This window comes from Sceloporus occidentalis, unplaced genomic scaffold (genome assembly GCF_023333645.1).
Source record: "Sceloporus occidentalis isolate IW3139 unplaced genomic scaffold, rSceOcc1.0.p SCAF_8, whole genome shotgun sequence".
Classification (NCBI taxonomy): Eukaryota; Metazoa; Chordata; class Lepidosauria; order Squamata; family Phrynosomatidae; genus Sceloporus; species Sceloporus occidentalis.
Genome location: NW_028316988.1, coordinates 22,350,373 through 22,373,427, shown reverse-complemented (window position 1 = coordinate 22,373,427; position 23,055 = coordinate 22,350,373). Strand labels below are relative to the sequence as shown.

The 23,055-nt window shown below is 45.9% G+C and overlaps 1 protein-coding gene across 1 annotated transcript in view; it reads right to left on the bottom strand.

Moving 5' to 3' along the window:
* Positions 1-23,055, bottom strand: part of CFAP77 (cilia and flagella associated protein 77) — a 78,090-nt gene that overhangs the window by 17,554 nt on the left and 37,481 nt on the right. Inside the window, exons 2-4 of the mRNA XM_089537031.1 lie at positions 19,361-19,460; positions 17,521-17,749; positions 1,155-1,260 (exon numbers count right to left, since the gene is read on the bottom strand). Coding sequence (XP_089393157.1) covers positions 1,155-1,260; positions 17,521-17,749; positions 19,361-19,460 — 435 coding nt within the window. The remainder of the gene's footprint in view (positions 1-1,154; positions 1,261-17,520; positions 17,750-19,360; positions 19,461-23,055) is intronic.

The window sequence follows — 23,055 nt, the reverse complement described above, 5'->3', positions numbered from 1 at the left end:
AACAGTATAAAAACATTTTGAAATAGCAATAAAAATAAAAGTACAGCACCCTCCAAAGGCCCTTCTGCAGAATCAGCTAATTGCCAAATTGCCCAACAATGGTCTTTGCCGCAAAACAGGACAGTAGAAAGGGGGTCAGGCCAACTTCCACAGCCTCTGGGAGCAACCACAATGAAGCACTGTCTCTCAGGTCCTCAACAATGGTTGAACGGAGAGAAAGCCCTCCCCCAAAAGAGCTTATATCCTGACTGCATTTACATCTTCTGTTTTTAATATGACCATTTGCTTATGGACAGCAAGGGCTACATAATGCTGCTAGAGTCGGTTCATGATGCCTGCCCAATTGCTTCTGACAACTAGTAGGTGTTTCCTGAGGAAGCAGGAAGTTGCAAGGATACAGGTACCGATCCCACATGTGCCAGTGCCAGTTCACAAGCCATCAACTGCCAGACCAAGAGAAGCTTCAAGGAAAGAAGGAAACCATTGCAGCCAATGACCCCAGTCCGTGGCATGCTGGAGAACACAAATAGTTGGTCCCCAACATCATAGCACTTGGGATGCACTGGTCAAGGGCAGTGGTGCTCAGACTTTGGTCCTCCAGGTATTTTGGATGTCAGCACCCAAAACCCTTGACCTTGCCCAGTTGCCTCCCTTCATCTCACTTACCTTATTCTCTTGATGCTGCACAGCCATTTAGTAGCTGGGGGACAAGGCAGGGAGGCCAGGCAGGCAGCGGTTGACTATGTATTCAGCAGCTGTCCATAGGAAGATGGAGTCATCCACTTGAACCCTTGGTGGATACCCTGGAAGTTGCTATTGTTATCCTGTGGCCAGCTGCTGAGGCACAGTCTTCCACTGCCAAGCCACCTTCTATCCTTCCCTGGCCACAAAATGGCACCAGGAGAGTAAGGCAGGCAAGAGCCCAGGGGGCACAGGGAGCACCTGAAGTCCTGTCATCCCTAATGGCTATGTAGCTGCATGCATGCACGCCACAGGGGCCAACACGAGCTTAAGCATCTGCAGATTTTGGTATTGGGGGGCGGTTGTCCGTCACGGATACCCATGGATAGCAAGGTCCCACTGTACATTGTGACATTTTGTTGCCATTCCTGGTCAGCCTAGCCCTGGCCATGTGCCCACAACACACTGGTTACCTTCTGATGTCTTTCTGCCTTCTCAGCTTTAATGACAGCTCTTTGTTGATCCATCCAAATCTCTTTATACTTGTGCTGCAGCAGCTCAAAGAAAGGAGTAGAGGGTCTGCAAAAGGTTCAGAAGCAAAAGATATCACAAAGTTGGCAACAACAGCAACAACAATGAAAAAACAATCAATCAAAGAAACAACATTTGATCTTTGGAGCTCAGGTGGAGAACCTGTAACCCTCTAGTGGTTTATTGACCTCCCCTCTCTCCCAACCAGCCCACAGAGAGCATGGTAAGGGGTGGTAGGAGCTGTAGTCCAACCGCTTCTGGAGGGCCACAGGCTTGCCACCCCTCCTCTTGCCCCCCTACTCAGAAGTGTGAAGGCTTGCCCTGTTTCGACCACTGCCTTGCGCCTCTAAGAGCTGCCAGACATTAATAAGACGATGGGAAGATTTTCCTAGTAGAGAGAGAAAGGTCAAGATCTCATGTGGGCTTGCATTGCATACATCTTAAAATCTGGAGTAACTCACTGGTTGTGCTAAATGTCAAAGTTGCACAACAGAGTGCGCATGGAAATGTGCAAGCAAAGGCACAACAGAAGGTGCATGAGCATCCACAAATCCATATACAGTACTGTGACTCAAGAAATTTCCCAACATCTCAGGTCATATAATGACTACCCCCTTCTCAGATTCCCTTCTTTCTACTTTTTTCGCCATATCCCTTCTTTTCCAAACTTCCTCTCCTTCGCTTCCCATCAACAGAATGGTGAGTTAAAGACTAAAGCTCTTTCTTTTACCTCATCTTTTCAATAGCCACTGAAGATGTAGGCTCTCCACATGCAGAAAGCCATTAGTAAATGTTGTAAGCTGAAACTGCCTGCCTTGTTGGCTTTTTCATTCAGTTTCAGTTCTCAAGGAAGCATCATCACATTGGGGCATGCTTTTCTGCTACTCTGCTAAAGAAGGCTAATTCCTAATAGTTGCAGCTTTTATATTTTTAATAGTTTTCCCCCAAACAAGGTCCGACACCCTGGGAAACTTGGGCTACAGAAATTACACCATCATCCTGGCTCTCCACTCATATACCTAGAGATATTCCTGGAATCGTAACCTTAACCGCCCCCCAGGCAAATCAGAATATGTGCCACCTCTTTCTCCTCCCTTTCCCATGTTCATCTGTAATTAAGTGCAGACTTCATGGCCTTAGCAATGCACCATCAACCACCCTTCTCTCCTCACGCCACATCTGCACACTTACACTTTTTGCTTTGCTTACAGCTAACCTGCTTAAGAGGTTTTGTTTTTCTTTTGGGGGAAGGAGAGACTGAAAACTCCAGTGGGGTAACAGAGAAGTTTATTACATGGGAAGAATTTCTCTTAATTTCGAATGAAAAGAAAGTGGGGCCAGAATGCGTTTACGTGAATTCTCTAGTTCAGTGAATTTACGTGAATTCGAATTGCGTTTGAACTGACTTCCCATTGCCCGAAAATAGCTTGCCATTGCCCAAAATTGTATGTGGTAGTCTCTCACGCAATAATGTGAAATCCCATGATTGCGTTCGGATTGCCGTTGGATTATACTTCCAATTTCCCTTGTCTGATAAACTCCTTAGGAATAGGCTTTGCCTGAGTATGGCACTTGGAATTCGTCCTCCTTAGCAATCAGCCCAGGAGTTGTTGCTGCTTCTGCTGCTTCGGTTTGAGCATGTATGCAAATAGCCACTTTTCCTGGGGTTTTCTCTCCTGCCTTCCCCAGCTTCTTTTGCTCCTGCCGTGACTTTTATTACTAATTATTGCTCACCGCATGCTTCAGAGGAGCCTAATTATGCCCATGTTTGCTAATGATGAGAGGGGTGTGATCTAAGGTGATGCATCCCAAGGGGCCATAAAGAGTTGTCCTCTCTGTGTGCTGGCAGGATGGGGGTGACATAGATCACAGGGCTGCCTTCATGGGATTACATCTCCAAGCAGCTTCAGGGCCTCTCTGTCTGGCCCTGGGCTCCCAGCCAGACCTGCTGCAAAGCTCAATGGTCTCTGTTCCCCTTTCTCTTTAGCATGGCTGGGCAAATAAATTCAAAGGGTTCTTGGGCGAAGATGGTTTTCTGCCCCCAAGGCATGACCCACAACAAGCTGCACTACAATGAGAAATCAAAAACTAGTGGTGTCCAAAGTCCACTTCTGCTTTTGTTTTGGGTGGTGTTTGGGGGTTTGATTTAAAAATGCTAATCCTGAAGGGAGCAAATGGTTTGTTTTTTGTTGCAGATTTTATTTCGAAAGAGGGGGGACTGAGGTGGTCCAGGGGCAGCACTTCCAAAACAAATGGCCCATGGGCTAGTCATCCCCCATCACCACTGGACTGGGGTACTTTGTCATTGCAGGAGACCTAGGGAAAGTGCATCCCAAGATTTTGTTATTGTTGTTGTTATTGTTGTTGTCTGGATATTCTGGAGGGGCTTTCAAGGGCTAAATGTTTTGGGGACAACTGCCCCCAATGCCTCCTAAGGAGTGGGGGCCAATTTTTCCCTTTTAAAACTGTCCAGGTCACATCCTGTTAGGAAAAAAAGGACACCCCTGGTCCCACACTGGCTCAGAGGGGACCGGCAATGTGGAGGGATTAACCCCATGACCTCCAGGGTGTATTTGTGGACAAATAAATTCACTTTTTAGGAGGTGTGGCACTGGAGTACAGACTTGCTGGGTTTTCTGGTGTACCTATATGGCCCCCTGAACCCCCTGTCCCCTGAGAGTTGCCCACCCTTTCTCTGTAGGCACCTAGACATCCATGGGCATAGGTGGAACTGCCAGGGCCCATGTGTTGACAACTTTCTTGGAGCATTTTCTGGCTGTGGGGGAAGTGTGGAAGCAGCAAAACTCTGGTTTTGCTCTAGTATTGAGAACAGGAGGTTCCCAAGCAAGAGTGAGGTTGTCCTGTGGTCTTATGACATCCCAGCTCTCTCTGACTTCTGCATATGCTGTTTGGGGATGGTGGGACTTGGGTGTCCAGCAATACTGTTTCAGCACAGACCTATCTGTGTGAAAGATTTCCCATTTCAAATACCAAAATGTCTCAGCAATACCAGGCTTCAGGGCCAAGGGAGTCCCATCACTGACCACAGCCTGGAAAAAGTTAGTTTTTTTTGGACAATCACTCCCAGAATCCCCCAGTGAATGGGACTGAAAATACTGGTGCCTTTTGTTTTCAAGCTCTTCTTGCTACCAGTGATGAAAACTTCGAGGGGAGGCATGTTATCTTTTTGGAAGGGGCAGGGGAGAACATTGATGAAAGCTAGAAAAGAGTCAAATGCTGATGCCATGGAGAAGGGGGCATGGCCATTTGGGGGCAACCAAGAGGACTGCACTCAACCTTGATGTACATCAAACCTACTACACAGAGAAAAAAAGGTGCCTAGGGCTGCTGTTCTGCCTTCACAGAGAAGGCTTTGTCTCTGACCACTATTCATCCAATCTCCAAGATGCTTAATTAGAGGTATTTCAGTGTTATTGTGAAAAGGTTAGTGAGCTCATGGGAAACTATGAGGGGAGCAGAATATAAATCCTGTGTCCTGAGGTCCCTGCTGAACTCTACAAAAGCTCATCCCTTCCAAATGTGTTGGATGACATCTCCCATCACTCGCCTGGTCATTGAGGAGATGGGAGTTGTCCTACAAGGAAGGTGTCTGGTTGAGGAACATCTGCACCCCTCAAGTACAGAGCCATTTCATCCTCCCCTCCCTGTCTTTGAATGAATGCCTGCCATTTGCTTTTTATGTGAGGAAATGAATTGGAAACAGTGAGGACATCATTCATGGGGGAACTACATCTTCCCTGGTTGTCCCTCTGCAGTTCCTGGATCTGTGGTCTAGTTTTGGCTGCTGTGAGGGCTATTCCAGATCACAGGCTGTGCAGTTCAGACTAGCGGATGAGATGGATGGCACTAAAGGCCTGTCTCTCACTCCTCACCTACCTCTTGCCCCCCAGAGATCCATATCTGGATATCACAATAGAATTACCCTGAGTTTTTCATACAGGAGATGGTCGTCAGGAATGCTCTAAATGTGGCTTCTCCTTAAATCTCTAATATGTATTTATGCATGCTTTGAAAGCCATTATCTTCACACACACCTTTCTCCCCTTCACCTGCCACTCTACATTTTTTAAAAAATAATAATTTGCTGCTAAATTATTTTCAAGAGGTAGGAAGTACTTCACAGAAAGGAGACACTCCTTACATGAAGGGTGTGAGGTTGTTCTTCCTGCAAACTAAAACCTGTCCCTTTGCAAATAAACAGGCTCCTTTGCACCCAAATAATTACTGAAGGGCAAATGCGCACGCCACGCACGCACGCACACATGCACGCACCACAGTGGAATGAATGCCATTTAGAAACCCAAACAGGTAGGCCTCAAATGAGTGCCAAACTCTCTCCTGCTCAATCTCAGCCTTTGGCACTCTTCCGACGAGAGAGCAGAAAACCCTTCCCGGACAGAAGACGCAAGGGAAATGCTAATTATAATTTGCAAACATCAGTCTGACATTTTTCTTTGACAGCTGTGATTTGCCTGTTTGGTGAGATAGTTCTCTACCCAGACTAGAACAGGCTGTGCTTATGACGGCCCATCATAGTCCCCCACAGCTCATTAAAACTTTTTAAAAACCTCTCTCTCTCTCTCTCTCTCTCTCTCTCTCTCTCGTTCTCCTCCCCCCTTTTTAAATGGAGGCTGCCGTGTCAGGGGCTTCTAAGGGGCTTTCAGTACACACCAGTTGAAAGGTGTTTCAGGTACAGAGCCTTGGGTCTGACAAACTGGGTTTTTAGTTACGCCTCCCTGTTCACAGCGGGGCAAAATAATTGGTCATCAGTGACTACTAATTTGGTGGAGTAGCCAGAGGCTGTGTTTTTTTTCTTCCTCGAAAATCAATGACAGCACCGGAGTCTCTTCAGCTCCAGATGGGCTTTCGTCTTTTCAGATGTCGATGAGCCTTTCGCTGGAGACAGCTGTTTTGTTAAAATTAAAATCTATGCACCACGGCGCCAACTTGTGAGCGAGGCAGCACCACAGACAAAGTGACATGGCTGCACTCTGGGGCCGGGTGTCAGTTTCTTCGGGAAACTTTCTGCCTGCAAAACTTAGCAAAATGGTAATTAAAAATAAATAAATTACAAAACAGAATCCTCCCTACCTAGGACTCTCTCTTGGCACCCAGGCTGTGTAAGCTGAGAGATGACATCTTCAGAAGTGGTGTTGGGATCCCCTTGGGAAGACAAGAGGGAAGCTGCTCTCCTTCACCCCAATAGGATGGCAATGGTGTGGCTCTTGTGGAGAGGAGGAGGAAATCAGTAGAAAGTGGCCAAAGAGGAGGGAGGGTGGATGGGTGGGACAGAAGACCACTTTCTGAGTCAATGAGCAGGTGAGGGGAAGCGGGCGGGGAGGGTGTGTGGCCATGGTCCACAGAAACAACCTTACCTTAATCAGGATACCTATCCGTGCATTAGACCACATTGAGTGCATTTACCTTAGCTTGAAGACCAGGGAGAGTCTGGGGATTCTGTTGGTTTACCATCCACCCCATAACCTAACGGACTCCCTAGCTGAGCTGACGCAACTAGTCTCGGAGCTGGTGTTGGAGTCACCTAGGCTGCTGGTCCTGGGCGACCTCAACTTCCCCCTCGAGACTGGGTTGACCAACCTTACTGGCGCAGCTCGGGAGTTCATGCTTTCCATGACAAACATGGGCCTCTTCCAGATAGTCTCCGAGCCTACACACTGCGCAGGTCATGCCCTTGATGTGGTCTTCTGCACAGAACAGGCATATCTGTGGGCGGAGATAATTAGTATCTCCGCTTTGTCATGGACAGATCATTTCCTGGTTAAGGTTGGACTGAAGGCCACTATCCCTCTCTCCGGGGGTGGAGGACCGATAAGAATGGTCCGCCCTCGAAGGCTGATGGAACCCGTCAGGTTCCAAGAAGCCCTAGAGGGTATTATGGTTGGCAGTGCTGGCGATTCTGTCGAAACTCTGGTTAATATGTGGAATAACAACTTTACCAGAGCGATTGACATGATCGCTCCCAAGCGTCCTTTCCAACCCACTCAAAATCGTAACCCATGGTATACAGATCTTAGACAAATGAAGCGGGCTGGACAACGACTAGAGCGCCAGTGGCAGAGAACTCAACTCATATCCGATAAGACACTTCATTCGACCTTTCTTAGGTCCTATCAAGTGGCGATAGATGCAGCTAAGAAGTCCTTCAATTCTGCATCTATCGCGTCTGCAAAATCTCGTCCAGCTGAGCTGTTCAGGGTAGTGAGGAACCTAACCCAACTACCTCCTACCCAGAACCCATTATTAGATTCTTCTGAAGCCTGCTGTGACGCTTTTAATGATCATTTTGCAGATAAAATCTCTCGGATAAGAGCTGATTTGGATGCCAATTTGAGGACAGAGACAACTAGAGAGGCATCCAGTGCCTCCGCCATTACTGTTAGACTGGATTAATTTGAGTCGGTAAGTACTGAGGATGTGGACAAGCTTCTCTGTAGTTTGAAAAAGACGACTTGCCCTCTCGACCCTTGACCAACCTGGCTGGCCATCCAGGGGGGAGAAAAAATCATGGAGATGCTGAAAAATATAATTAATGCATCCCTCAGGGAAGGCTCCCTGCCTCCCTGTCTCAAGGAGGCAGTAGTTAGACCACTCTTAAAAAAGCCCTCCCTGGATCCCCTGGATAGAAATAACTACAGACCAGTCTCATTACTACCATTTTTGAGCAAGGTGATCGAGAGAGCAGTCACCAATCAACTACAAGCAGTCTTGGATGAAATGGATTTTCTGGATCCATTTCAAACCGGATTCAGGACGGGATACGGAGTTGAGACTGCCATGGTCGCCTTAGTCGATGATCTCCGTCTGGGCATCGACAGGGGAAGTGTGACCCTGCTGGTGCTCTTGGACCTTTCAGCGGCCTTCGATACCATTGACCATGGTATCCTTCTGGAATGCCTGAGAGAGTTGGGTATTGGAGGCACTGCATTGCAGTGGTTCCGATCCTACCTCTCAGGCAGGTTCCAGATGGTGTCGCTTGGGGACAGCTGTTCGGCCAAGAGGGAGCTCAAATCGGGGGTCCCTCAAGGTGTGATTCTGTCCCCAATGCTATTCAACATTTACATGAAGCCGCTGGGAGAGATCATCTGGAGACATGGGGCGGGGTGTTATCAGTACACTGATGACACCCAAATATACTTCTCTATGTCTCGGGCTGAAGCAGTGACTAAGGATGGCATCTCTCCTCTGAATGCCTGTCTTAGGGCAGTAATGGACTGGATGAGGGAAAACCGACAGGCTGAATCCAGGTAAGACGGAGGTACTTGCTATAGGAACCCCGAATCCAGGAATGGAGTTGTGTCAGCCAGTTCTGGATGGGGTCACACTTCCCCTGAAGGATTCTGTTCGCAGCTTGGGGGTGCTTCTTGACTTGTCGCTCCAACTGACAGCTCAGGTGGATGCGACAGTCAAGAGCGCCTGCTATCACCTTCGTCTGATATGCCAACTGCGCCCCTTCCTGGAGCCGAGGGACCTGGAAACAGTAGTACATGCACTGGTAACCTCTCGATTGGACTTCTGTAATGCGCTCTACTTGGGGCTACCCTTGTGCCAAGTTTGGAAACTTCAGCTGGTACAAAATATGGCAGCCAGATTGATCACGGGAACTTCTAGGAATGACCATATAACACCGGTCTTGAAGTCCCTGCACTGGCTGCCTATTAGTTTCGCGCAAAGTACAAGGTGTTGGTGATTACCTTTAAAGCCCTACATGACTTGGGCCCAGAGTACTTGAGGGAACGCCTTCTTCCCTATTGTCTGTCCCGCACACTAAGGTCCTCTGGAAGAAATCTACTACAGCCAAAAAAATCTAGGCTAACATCTGTCTCCCAGAGGGCCTTCTCTACTACTGCTCCTAAACTATGGAACGACCTGCCGGAGGAGATCCGTCACATTTCCACTCTGGCAGCTTTCAAGAAAGCACTCAAGACGGATCTCTTCCGGCAGGCCTTTCCAACTTAGTTATCCTCCCCAGATATAGAGATATTTGTCCCCTCATCTGTCTATTTTTCCCCTGCCAATGTTTCTGCCTATTTTTTGTTTGTTCAATGTTTTTAATGTTTTTAATGTTTTAATATTATTACTGTTTAATTCTCTTTTAGTACTGGGAATGGGTGGTGGTGGTAGGTCTAGGGTTTGATTTTTTAACTCTATTGTAATTTGCTGTATTTTATTGTTGTAACCCGCCCGGATTCTTCGTGATTGGGCGGGCTAGAAATAAATCTATTATTATTATTATTATTATTATTATTATTATTATTATTATTATTTTCATCTCAGTCTCCACTAAGTATTCCTCGCCTAAGAAAACCTTATGAAATTCTTGGGGTCACCATAAGTCAGCAAGTGAATTGAAGGTACACACACACACACACACACACCCCACAATCTCTCTCTGCCTGAACAGCTGAAAAATTTGTCGACACACATGGGCCTTGCTCAGGCACCAGGTAAAGTCTGCAGAAATCCGTCTCCCTCCCTGAACCCACCCCCTCTTTCTGTGGCTTTAATTGTTCCCCTTTGGGTACTGGACTTGTCTGGTCTAACAAGGACAGCATCGGAAAAGAGAAGAGCACGGTAATTGAAGCACTTAGCTATCCTCCAAAGCCCTGACTCTTGCACCTAATTAGGGAAGAGGGCCACTGGGCATTTGGTTATCTTTTTTAATTGTTTGCGGCCTGGTGAGCATAAAAAACTAATGGTAGGAGAGGGAACGTGGATGTGAAGGGAGGCGGGTGAAGCCTCCACGGCTGCTCCAAAGTCAAGTTATAAATGACCATTTGCAATTTGCTTGTTTTTTCCCCCCAGAACTGGTGGATTCAATTAGTATCATGAGGGGGCCTTTGGCATTGTCAGCCTGCGGAGGAACCATGGAGGAAGGGATCCAAGTATAAAGGAAACGGAATCCCCCCCTCCTGCCTTTAAGATGCTTGTAAAGCATAAAGTTGCATTAGGGGCCGTCATGAACCATCACGGATAGTCGTCTAAATAGACCCTGGCCATAAAACCGCACTGAGAGAGAGGCCTTGAGGATCATTTTTAAAATGATCTCCATTTGTCCTCATTTCCCCTCTGAAGGATGAAGAAAATAATAAGAGAAGGGGAGGGGGAAACACTCCACACAGCTTGGTGCGAAATATTTGGGCATCATTCTTTCTGAACTCCTCCGCCTTTGCTTGCGTGCCCGCTCTAGAGTGGTTTTTGTTGTTGATGTTCCTTGAGTTCCCCTGCATTACAATTTTAAAAGACCTTTTCTTGGCCAGAAAACAGGAGTGTGGATTTTGTGCGGTGCTATGGATGACCCTGAATTTCCATAAGCTTTCACGCTTTCCTTGTAATTGGAAGGAGGAAAACAGCCAATATAAATTACTTTGCCATGGGCAGCCAATAAGGGAAAAAATGGTTGGTTTCCCCCACCGGCATCCCAGGCGTCAGAAGATTCGTTATTTGGCTCAGAGGGCTTGTCTGCTCAGAAGCCATCAGAAGAATAAATTCTCTTGTAAACAGAACGCTTAAAAAGATTTATCTGATGTTCATTATAGCTGTGCTTAGGAGCGTGTGTGGTTATGGGCGCATCAAATTTGCTACTGCGTTTGCAAAGATGAGTGTGAAGCAGGGTATAAAGACATTGCCAAGGCCTCAAAGGCATTCTGAGAAATTATATGAGGACCGAAAAACCAAATAGTTGACTAATGGATTGCATAGCTCAATGGCAGGCCTACATGCATCACATAGCCACTGATGCATCACCAAGAAAGAGAGAAAGAGACCTGGTGCGGAGGCGGAAGCAACTGTGACACATCTGGTGGCTGGGCAATGACAGATCATGGGAGGGGGGGGTTGCAAGGAGTGTGGCCCCCATTAATTCCTCCAGGGCTCTCAGCAGTCTCTGATACCACCAACATCCTCAGGGCTGACCCAAGATATAGCCTCTCTGCTCAGGTCTTGCAAGCTCAGGGCAAGCGTCATTGAGTCATCTGGCTTTCCATCTAGCTGCCCTTGGAAAGAGCAGAGTCTGGGGCATCCCATTGGCAGGTGCCCCATGGGACATACAGTCTTCTTCTCTTTCCACTGCCTTCTGCCTTTCCTAGCATGAGTGCCTATGATGTGGCCAAAGTACAACAGCCTCAGTTTGATCATCTTGGCTTCCAAGGAGATTTCTGGCTCAATCTGTTCAAGGACCCAATTGTTTGTTTTTTTGGCTGTCTGCAGTATCTTCAGCACTCTTCTCCAGCTCAAACAAATTGAATGTCTTCTTACCCACTTTCTTAAGTACCCAGCTCTCATATCCATCCATCCATGATGATAATGGCTTGGATGATTCTAACTATAATGCTTAGCTGTGCATTATAGTCTTTCCTAATGAGTCTTCTCATGATGTGGTCAAAGTACAGCAACCTCAGTTTGATTATCTTGCCTTCCAGGAAGAGCTCAGCCTTAAAGTGTTCAAGGGCCCCTTTGGTCCTCTTTTTGCCTGTCCACGGTATCCTTGGCACTCCTCTCCAGGACCACATCTTGAAGGAGTCGATTTTGTTGGAGTATTACCATTGATGTTTATTTTGTAGATCTATGTTTTTGTTTCCTTGAGAAGGGAAGTGTCTTCTAGCAGGAACACTGATATATATCCCTATGATCATTTGGTCAGTGTTGTTTGTGAAGAGGTCACTTCCTATACCCCTCCCTTTTCTAGGGGTCAATACACTTTATTGCCCTTTGTTCTCTGTCCTCTTCCTCTCTCTGCTCTCACCAAGCATGGATGCAGAAACCAGGTTGGGCTGCTAAAGATGTTTCCCCCCTTCTTACTTGCACACATGAGAGTCAGCTCTAGGGACTCTTCTACCAAACATAGTTTTCTCTTCTGGTTAGTTATTTTGTAGAACCTAGATGTAGCAATAAAGCAAGTTTCTAATGTGAAGTTGAAGGGTTTCACGGCTGGCATCCATAGTTTTTTGTGGGTTTTTTGGGCTATGTGGCCATGTTCTAGAAGAGTTTATTCCTGATGTTTCACCAACATCTGTGGCTGCTATCTTCAGAGAATGCTGGCATGGAAGAGAGCTGTGTGTGTGTGTGTGTGTGTGTGTGTGTGTGTGTGTGTATATATATATATATATATAGGGAGGAGTGATTTCCATGTTAATCTGTGTATTCCAGATGAAAAAGCAAGTTTCTTTTTACCTACCAACGTATCGTGTTTCTTTGCCAGAAGCTCAGATCTAGTTGTTTTTACCAAATCCTTGTGGAGTACACACTAGTTGCTGTGTTGCTGCTGCTGCTGTTACTAAACTGATTTAGAGTTGGAAGAAACGCCAAGGGCCATCCAGTCCAACCCCCTGCCATGCAGGAACTCTCGGTCAAAGCATCCCTGACAGATGGCCATCCAGTCTCTGTTTCAAAACCTCCAAAGAAGGAGCCTCCACCACAATCTCCGAGGAAGGAGTGTATTGCACTGTCGAACAGCCCTTACTGTCAGGAAGTTCATCCTAATGTGAAGCTGGAATCTCTTTTCCTGTAGCTTGCATCCATTGTCTCTGGAGCAGCAGAAAACAAGCTTGCTCCCTCCTCAATATGACATCCCTTCAAATAACCAAAAACCATAATCGATTTTCCAACAGATTTTGTTCCGTGAGTGCTCTGGTGCCACAACCAACTGCAATTCCCAGCACCCCAGAGTATGGAGCCCTGGCAGTTTAAAGTGGTGCCAACCTGGAGTATTTCTGCGGTGAGGATGCAGCCTCTGTCTGGCCAGGATGCTAAGCCATGAAGCTGCAATGCATACCTGCCCTGGGCTGCAGGTGAGGAGGTGCCCAGAGGGGTCTGAAAGGCTCTGTCTTCCTTGGGGGTGGGGGGCTTGTATAGATCAGAGGCTGGGTGGAGGTGAGCCCCGTCCTCCTCCTCCTCTTCCTCATTAGTGCTGACCTTGGCCCCGGTAAGGCTCCTGATGAATGGTCGGCATCCGTCTGGATGAGGCTCCGGGGACCCTGGGCGCATTATCTCTGATGGTCCCTGCAGGGCCCACCAGCTTCAGGGAGGACATCCATCTCTGTCGGAGACGAGGAGGCAAGGCGAGAAAAAGCTCCGATGAAAAATGCCCCTTGGATGACTCCTGGCAACAAAAGCCAGGCACGTGGCTGGAAGGGAAGGGAAGGGTGAGAAACACACACACATATAAACACATACACACACAGGTGTAATCCCACCACAACCAGGAGGAGGGCCTTTTCCTGGACTAGGATTTCCAGATCTCACACATGCTGGCTGGGGATCTGGGGAGTTGTAGTCCATAAAATTAAGTTCCCCAGGCTCTGGTGTATGAGTGTGGATAGCAGAAATCCTCCCAGACCCGGAATAACGACCAAGAAAGACCGAGCCTGTTGTTGAAAATAAAGAAAACAAAAATAATGACCTACACCAGCGGTTCTCAACCTGTGGGGCACGACTCCTTTAGGGATCGAACGACTCTTTCACAGGGGTCACCTAAGACCATAAAAAAACACACATGTTTCCGATGGTCTTAGGAACCGAGACGGAAATAATTTTAAGGTTGGGGATCACCACGGTGTGAGGAACTGTATTAAAGGGCTGTGGCATTAGGAAGGTTGAGAACCACTGACCTACGCCAATGGACACGCAAACAGTGGCTTGCCACTATAGGCTTAGGTACAGAGTTTGAGGCCGCCCATGAATAGAGCCCAGAGGTTTAAAAAGAGGGCTGGGCCTCATGGACCCAACCTTGCCAACAGCGGGCAGACCTAAGCTATTTAAGCTGTCTTGCCCCTCATCGGCCTCCTTTAAAATATTTCATCCCACCCTCCCGCCCTCAGGACAGTATGGACCTGTTTGGTCACTTTGGGGCCAGGTAGGAATCCCCCCCCCCCTTTTCCTGGTTTTTTTGCCTACCTCATACTGTTTTTAGGGACTGGTGGCTGGCTTGGGGCAGGATGTTAACTAGATTTCCCCTGACCTTAATGGGGACGGGGGTACGATCGGTGTGCACCTAGGCACCCCATTGAGGTGAAAGGTCTGGATCAGGGCATGTCAAGGGCCATGGTGGCTACTCATGAAACAGCCTTTGGGGAAGATATGGGGTTTTTGCCCTCTCTTACAAACTCAGGGGAGTTTGGGAGAGTGCGCCTCATATCTACCTTCCTATGACTGGCTGAGGACACAATCCGAGGATTTGGTTGCCTTCGGAGTCTGGTATTTTCGCCCTATGGGAAGGCTGAAGAGGTGCTTTAGGTAAAGGCACCTGGCTTCAGCTGAACCCGCATCAGGATTACACCCTCAGTTGATGTCTTGAAAGTTTACAGTTATCAGTTGGGGTTTAAATAGGTTTAAAAATATTGATCTAATAATACTTTCCCAAAAAAGGAAAATAAGAGGACCCAAATAATTACCACCAAGTTAATCTCACATCAATACCAGGAAGGATTCTAGAGCAGATCATGAGACAGACGATATCTAAGCACTTAGAAAGGAATGCTGTGATCACTAAAAGTCAATATGGGTTTCTCAAGAACACGTCATGCCTGACTAATTCTGGCCCCATACAGGCAGGCCAAAATAAAGCTGCTTCGGGTCACTTTGGAGGTATGCTGTTTAAATGATGCATGCATCCTAAGAGTCTGGAAGCTGTGCTAAAGCTGCACTCCAGTGCTTAGGATTGGATCGTGGCTTTGGCGCAGCTTCTGGACTCTTAATACGCATGCATCATTTAAACAGCATACCTCCAAAGTGACCCGAAGCACCTTTATTTTGGCCTGTTTGTATGAGGCCACTATCTCCTTTTTTGATAGAGTTACAAGCTTGGTGGATGAAGGGAATGCTGTGGATGTAGTATATCTTAATTTCAGTAAGTCTGTTGATAAGGTCCCCCATGATATTCTTCCAGACAAGCTAGTAAAATGTGGGCTAGAGATGTTATTGTTAGGTGGATTTGGAGAAAAGTGACTAGCAGGGTACTGTAGGGTTCTGTTCTGGGCCCGATGCTATTCAAAATGTTTGTAACTGACTTGGATCCAAATGTCTTGCCATCCAAATGCAGGCTGTATTTGTTCTCGGAGTATTTGTCTCCATCGGTGGTAACACTTAAACTTGCCAGTCAGTAGGAATGAGTTAAATTCTAGCCGTATTTTTTAAAAAGCCGTAAAGTGGATCTAATGAGCCAGTAATTTGATTTGGTCTATAACATGCTTTTAAAGTGAAGGGATAAATACAGCAGGCCTGCATAAAAGTAGCTATTAAAGAAGAGGATTGAGACGAGCAGTAATAAGTTTAAATTAATAATGCCTCTCCTCTTTGGCAGATCTGGCAGTTGGTCATTCCCATTTGGAGTTTTCCATTTCATTTTTAAATTTATTTACCATGCAAACTTTCAGATTGTGCCTGGATTTCTCCTGGGCAGCCATTTAACCACCGTTTATGAAGAAATAAAGCAAAATGGATGCTGATTTTTGACCTGCTTTGGGGAATAGTTCGGCATCGTAAAAGCTCTTTTGCTTGCCATTTAGCGGGCCGCTCTGTCATACCCATGATGGCTGGTTCTGATCAAGACAAAGCTTTATAGCTGGGGCATTTGCTGCTAACAGCAAACTAATGCTGCATTTTCATTTGCTCGCAATTAATGTTAATGCCTGTGACGAAAATTGTCATTAAATACCATTTTAAAATCCATTCAATTTGCATATGCAAAGCCCATTTGCTATCGCATAAAATGCTCACCACCATTCATCATGTCTCCTCACAGCCATTCCCTCCTTTCATGGTGCTTTTAAAATAATAATAATATTAACAACAACAAAAACAATGAAAAATCTTTATTAGCAAATTAGTTGTAATGTAAGATCTGTCCCAGGCCCACTAAACGGTGCAAGGAAACAGGGTGATGCTGAGTTTTCAGTCTTCTGGAAGTCCCTCTGTGGCTGTGTCTGCTCAGCCAACCAACTATAGAGGGCTCTACGCCTTGTTCAGAAACTACAGGTAGTAAAGGAGGAGTTTATCCTCCTCCCCATCATTATCCCCCATTATCCACAAAGGAATCCAGTAGCTTTATATCTTCATATGCTAACAGAGGCCAACATTTATTATTATTATTATTATTATTATTATTATTATTATTATCATCATCCTTTATTTATAAAGCGCTGTAAATGTACACAGCGCTGTACATACAATCTTTTAATTAGGCGGTTCCCTGCCCTCAGGCTTACAATCTAAAAAGACATGACACAAAAGGAGAAGCGAGTGGTGGAGGGAAAGGGTAAGAGGTCCAGCAGTTCCTCTCTACCTCCAAGGCCTGGACCAAGGCAGGTGGACTGGAGAGAGGGCTTGGCTTCATAATGGGTGGTTAATCTTCTTCCAGGGAAAATACATACTCTCAAGTAGGATAATACATATACAGTACATAGCAATACAGGAAATGGTTCGATAAAACAAGCACCAAAAGAACATCACATAGCAAGCGACAATTATGCAATGCCTGGGAAAGCTTCTCAGAACAGGAAGGTCTTCAACTCCGTTTTGAAGCTGGTTAAGGAAGTGATGGCTCTTGCTCGCGGGGGAAGAAGGTTCCAGGAGTGAGGAGGGGCAGCGAGTGAAAAGGGGCGAATCCGAGATGGGGCAGAGGAAATCTTGGGCTGGGACAGTAGACCTTGACTACCAGAATGGAGGGCCCGAGGGGGAAAGTGCCAATGCTGGTTTGACCATTGCAGGCCGTTCTGCCACAGGCCATTCTGATGGCCCCGAGTATGTGATGCAGTGCCAGAGCATTGATCTGGGTTTGGGCAATGAAGCTTCTCATCCCCATAGAGCAGACCTGCACAACTTGGAAGAGGCAGAGGCCAAAATTAAAATAGGCGAAACATCTTCAAGCTGCAGATAGGTTTTTAGCAGCTCACTTTCCAAGAAAAGGTATAATTAATGAATAAACTATTTTAATCATTATTAATTATTAACAACAACAGCAACAAATATTATGAATATTAATTCCATCCTCATCCTCCTCTGCCCTGTTCTTTCCTGGGAAAAAGCCCGGCTGAGGATGAGCCTTGGAGTCCTCATGGGCTGCTTGAAATCCTTTGTCAGGTTGCAAGTGGCCCATGGGCTATATGTTGTGCAGGGTATGAAACTCACTGGTAGTAACCTCTAATTGGCTAGGAATTCTAGGGTTTCTAGTTAGAAAAAAATAACTTCCTCATGCTTGGGGTAGCCCAGTTATGCCCAACACTACTCTGGTTTTGTTTGGGTTGAAGCAATTCAGCCCCCGTAACCACTCACCGTGCTGGCCTCCCATAGGTCATGTCCGCTGGGACTTTTGGGGGGGTCCTTTTAAAGCGCCGCTCATCCACCTCATCCACCCGGAGATCCTTGGCCTTGCGGTATAGGTTGTGCTCATGGGAGGTGATGTAGCCATCCTTGACTGCTAGGGAGTTCATGGCCTTGTAGTCACGGGGCTTCTCTTTCTCCTGAACGACTCTGGGCTTCATTGCATTCCAGTGGCAGATGGCTAAACAGAGAATGGGGGGCAGCAGGGAGAGAGGGAAATTAGCAAAATACCAAATGCCTATTTATTGAGAAGCTACCAGAGCTGGGTGAAATGGCCTTTTTGGACTGCAGCTCCTAGAAACCCTCATAGCAAGCAGCCATGCAGATGAGGGATTATGCTGGGAGCAAGCATGGTACCATGGTTTTAACACTGGGCTCTGTCTCTGGAGATCAACATTTGATTTCCTGCTCAGCCATGGAAACCCAGTAAGAGACTTTCAGACCAAGAAAAGCCCCTTGGGGTTGCCAGGAGTCAGAAATGAGTTGAAGGCACACAGCAACAAGTCTCAACCGACTCATCCAAGCTCTGCCCCATGTAGACATAGCCAAACCTGTGAGATGGTGCGGCAGAACTCTCCTGGGACTTAACCATTTGCAGGAGAGGGACTGAAGAGCTGGATGCCTCCTTGTGGTGTGTGTGTGTGTGGCAGGAATTCTTTGCACATAGATAAATGCCAAGGGGAAGCCTAGGCTCTTTTTTCTGAATGTGTGCGTGCTGGATGGATCCTGTCATATTTAACTGTCCCTTGAGGAGGAAAGTGAGAGAGTGAACATCCAAAGTGATTGTGAATACTATGGCTTGGATGATTCTAACTTTGGTTTTCATTTGTTCTCAGTTCTCAGATCTTTACTGTTTAGGATCTTCCCTAGCTCTTTCATGGCTGCCTTTCCCATACCTAGCCTTCTTCTTATCTCTTGACCTCAGTTTCCATTCTGAGCTATGTTTGCAATATGGTTCTTTGTGCCTCTTCCTTTCCTCAATCTGCTTGTACTTCTGCGATTTCTCTTTCCATTTGGGGCTAGAGTCTGTGCTACAGTATTTTGAGCATAATTTTACTTGCATGGGAGATTGGTGCTATAGTTCTATAGTTGCTACAGTCTCTTCCATTCCCTTTTTTGTTGATGGGGATGTATATTGAGCATTTCCAGTGTGTTGGCCAGTGTTTTGCTTCTCATATTTGCTGGGATATTTTAGTTAACACTAGAATTTATACTCTGTGTGTGGACTGCAGCAGTTCGATTGGCATATCATCTGTTCTTGGTGATTTCTTTTTCCCAATTTCTCTTAATGCTGCTTCCACCTCATATCAGTGATATGATATTATATCATGAGGTAATACTGTTTAATATAATATCATATCAGTGATGCAATATGATATCATAGCACCAGTGATATGATAAGCCCTGTTTAAATACATTAAAGAATGTCATACTGGAGCAAGTTTGTTTTCTGCAGCTCCAGAGAATAGGGCCTGGAGCAAAGGATTGAAATGACAGAAAAAGATATTCCATCTCAACATTAGGAAGAATGTCCTGACAGTAAGTGCTGTCAACAGTGGTATATGCTGCTTGGGAGTGTGCTGGACCTTCTTTGGAGGTCTTTAAACAGAGGCTGGATGGCTATCTGTAAAGTGTGCTTTGATCATGGCAGAATGGGGTTGGACTGGATGGCCCTTGTTGCCCCTCCCAACTCTAAGAGTCTAAGATTGTATTATCATATAGCACTTCCTTTGAAAAATGGTGCTGACACTCTGGGAAGGTTGAAATATTACTCCAAATTGCATAATCCTACCTTCAGGTACGCCTCCATCCGTTCCACGTAAATACAACCCATAATTGAATCCGTAGCCTGGAAGGGTATAGCAGCTTCTACGGGGCTTCCCAACTTCAGGCTGCAAGAAGAGGTACACATCCATTTATTTATTTATCCATCCATCCAGTCATCCCTCTTCCTTATATCTTGAGATTGCAAGGTCTGGCATGGTACAGACAATTAAATAGCATTCAACAATATCCAGTCATTTTAACCAGACAGCGGCTTCTTCCAAAGTGTTCTAATCAAGTGTGTATTTCTCTGGGTTTTCTTGGGTTTTGTGGATTGCTATTATGAAGTGAACTGCAACTGGTCCATAAACCAGATATAAACAAGACATTCGGAATAGGACTATACAAAACTCAATTGCAGAATACTTCAGTCTTCCAGGGCATTCCATCTTGGACCTGAGAGCAGTGGTCCTTGAACAAAAAGATTACCAAAAACAAAAACCCCACTGAAAGGAGAAACAGCAGAATTGGAATATATCAACAAAAATGCACTCCATCAGCAGTGGATTGAAAGAGATACTTGTTTCCTGGCACACTACACACATTTTAACACTAGCTAACCCTCCAGCCTCATGGGGCTCTCTTGTCCAGTTCATCGCATATTCTTTTGGGCCCCCCCACTATATCCTTTTACCTATTTATATGGTTATCTACTAACCTTGGCTTTAGGCAACATCCCCATACAACCATAGTTAAACCTGAACTTGTCGCTTCATCTCCACACCCACAAAAGTTTATATCCCTATGGACATTCTCACAAATATTCACCAAATATATAAATTCCAACATGCATACCTTGATTTTGTTGTTTTATATAAGGACACAATTTTACTACACCATTATATTTAATGGCACTTTCAATGGATGCTGAAGTTTTTGTTATTCCTGGGGATCCTGGAACCCAACCTCATGGGATAGCAAGGGCCCGCTGTAAATCAATACATTAATAAATTGACCCATTTGGGGGCTTTCTAGAGTCTGGGAACAGAATGCTGGACAGGATAAGTCCTTTCCCATCCTTTCTTTTTTGCATCTAACATGGATCTTCTTATGATTTTGTGTGTGTGTGTTTCTGTGTTCAGTATCATTCCTCTCTCTCAGTTATGCACAACAAAGGCTATGCACAAAATCACCAGGCTTGCCTAGATTGCAAAATTTTGCCACTGTATGAGAATTTTCCTCCAACTGAAAACACATATCCTTTGTCCAGATCAGGTTAACAGTTCTTTTTTTCCTTTCTCTTTACTACAAAATATACAACTCCATCCCTCAGTTGTGGCCACACTCATTCTCAGCTCACTGAAAACATTAAAAGAGCCCTGCTTTGCCCATGCATAAAAACCTCGCACGGAATAAACATGTTTTTGTGCCAAACAGAAGCTGCAGCCGCACTGGAAAAATCATCCAGTTTGACACCACTTTAACTGCCCTGGCTCAATGTTATCGAATTCTGGGAATTGTAGTGGGTCCTGGCACCCAGAGCAAAGACTAGGCTATTTCTCCAGGAAAAAAGGGAAAAAGAAATGTTGACCTGACCTGAGCAAAGGGCATGTGTCCAAAATCTATCCCTCACACAAGTGATCTGAGGCAATGGTGCAAATTTAAACCTAGTTACAATGGAACGAAACCTTCGCAGTGTGAAAGGCGATTCCTCCCCTCCCTCTAAATGTGCCCAGACCATGAAAAGGGTTTGTGGTTTGACAAATCTTCCATGTGGCTTTCATAATAGCCGGCCTTTCTCTCATGCGCCAAGAAGGTCAAGAGAAGACCAAGGAGGGCGAAGCCTTAGCCGGCTGGCACAGGGTGGGTGGGTGGGGGCCCTTGTATGCTTTGTGGGGGACAAAAGCCATGAAAGAAGGGCAAGCTAAGGGGTGGAGGAGGCACACAATCACCCCCATTGTTTCCCCTCCCTTTATTTAGTTTTAAAATTAACTCCCGTTCTCTGGAGAGGGGGATTTGTGGAGTCTGTCGGATTAACCGACCTAGGCCCACACACTTGGTAGTGTCTCCTTGGCCCACTGTGTGTATGTGTGTGTGTCACCATGGTGAAGGCAGCCAAAGAACCCATATTAGGTTTTCCAATGGTGACTGGCCATGGGACGGGTGCCAAGTGTAGAGCTTTGTGTTGGGGGGAACTGTGGCCGTTGCTGGTATGGGTGTTGCGGGAGTGGCTGCCCCCACATTTGGTGCAGACAATGCTGTGTGGGCACCCCAAAGTGTGTGGCACACATAGTGGGGCAAGGGGACACCACAAAGTGTGGGGTGAGGACAGATTTTCTTTTCTTATTTTTGTCTTGTCAGTATAGAATCCTAAAACTGGAAAGCAACCCAAAGGTCATCTGGTCTAGCCCCTTCTGTCAGTGCTGGAAAACATAAACCAAGAGTTTATATTTGCTAGTGTCTTTCTTTATTTGTAGTATTTTAATGCTACCTTTCAGGCTAGGCCCTTCCAGGGGGTGGGATTGGTTTTGGACACATCACATCAGCCTTAGCTTGCATAGATCTAATAGTGAGGATGCTAGGAGCTGCAATTCCAGTAACGTTGAGGGAGGACATGATTCCCCATGAATTAGAAAACCCTTAAGACACAGCAGCCTGAAAACTAGGTACACTCAGAGGTTGGGGAAGTTACTTTTTTGGAGTAGAATCCCCATAATGCCTCCAGGTAGGGAGCTGTAGTCCAAAAAAAGAAGTTGTTGTTTTTGTTGTAGTAGTACCATCAGAGTACAGGTTGCCTTACAAAACAGCAACAAAAAGCAGCCAGCCCCACCAAAAGTATAAAGGTAAAAGATAAAGGTATTCCTCACTGACAAGGTTGTCAAGTTGTGTACGACCATAAGCCAAAGAGCCAGCGTTGTCAGAGATTACACAGGACCTGAGTGGTATCTATTTATCTACTTGCATTTACATGCTTTCAAACTGCTAGGCTGGCAGAAGCTGGGAGAAGTGATGGGAGCTCACCCCATCTTGCAGAACCCGGGACTCGAACTGCCAACCTGCTGATCTTGCAATCAACAGAGTCAGCATCTTATCCACTTGAGCCACTGCGGTTCAAGCTGCCAAAACTATACAAATGGAAAAATACACATATACATACGCACACATGCATGCACACAAACACACACAGAGGGAAAAAAGAGTAATACAAACTTAATACTGTACTATACAATACAATAGTAAAACAAATTATCCAGATAGAAATCCAAAATCCAACATAAAGCAAACTGACAGATACATATAATCAAAATATACAAGATTATAAAACATAAACTAAAATTCCAGAAGCATGGGAAGACAAGCAAGTTTTAAAGGAAAGATCACTTTGTAGCCCTATTGTTCTCCAAATCTGCAAAAAGAAGTTGAAAGTTGTTTAAGGATCAGTGGCATAAACCACAAAAATGAACAGCTCTGCTAGCCTGGACGAAAAGTAAATTGAGACAGGGAAAGAAAGTTTTCATGGCCCAATGCTATATACGCATATTTGTCCTTTCATTATTTGTTGCATGTACTGTACATTCCTGCCTTTCCTGCATTGAGCTGAAGGTGGCATGCGAGGTCTTCATGGCAATCCTCTGAGCAAGTGCATGAAGGATGGGCTCCGCCAGACAAAGAGGAAAAATGTCCCAGGAGGGAGGAGGTTGTGGGTCTTGGGGATTTTGAAAA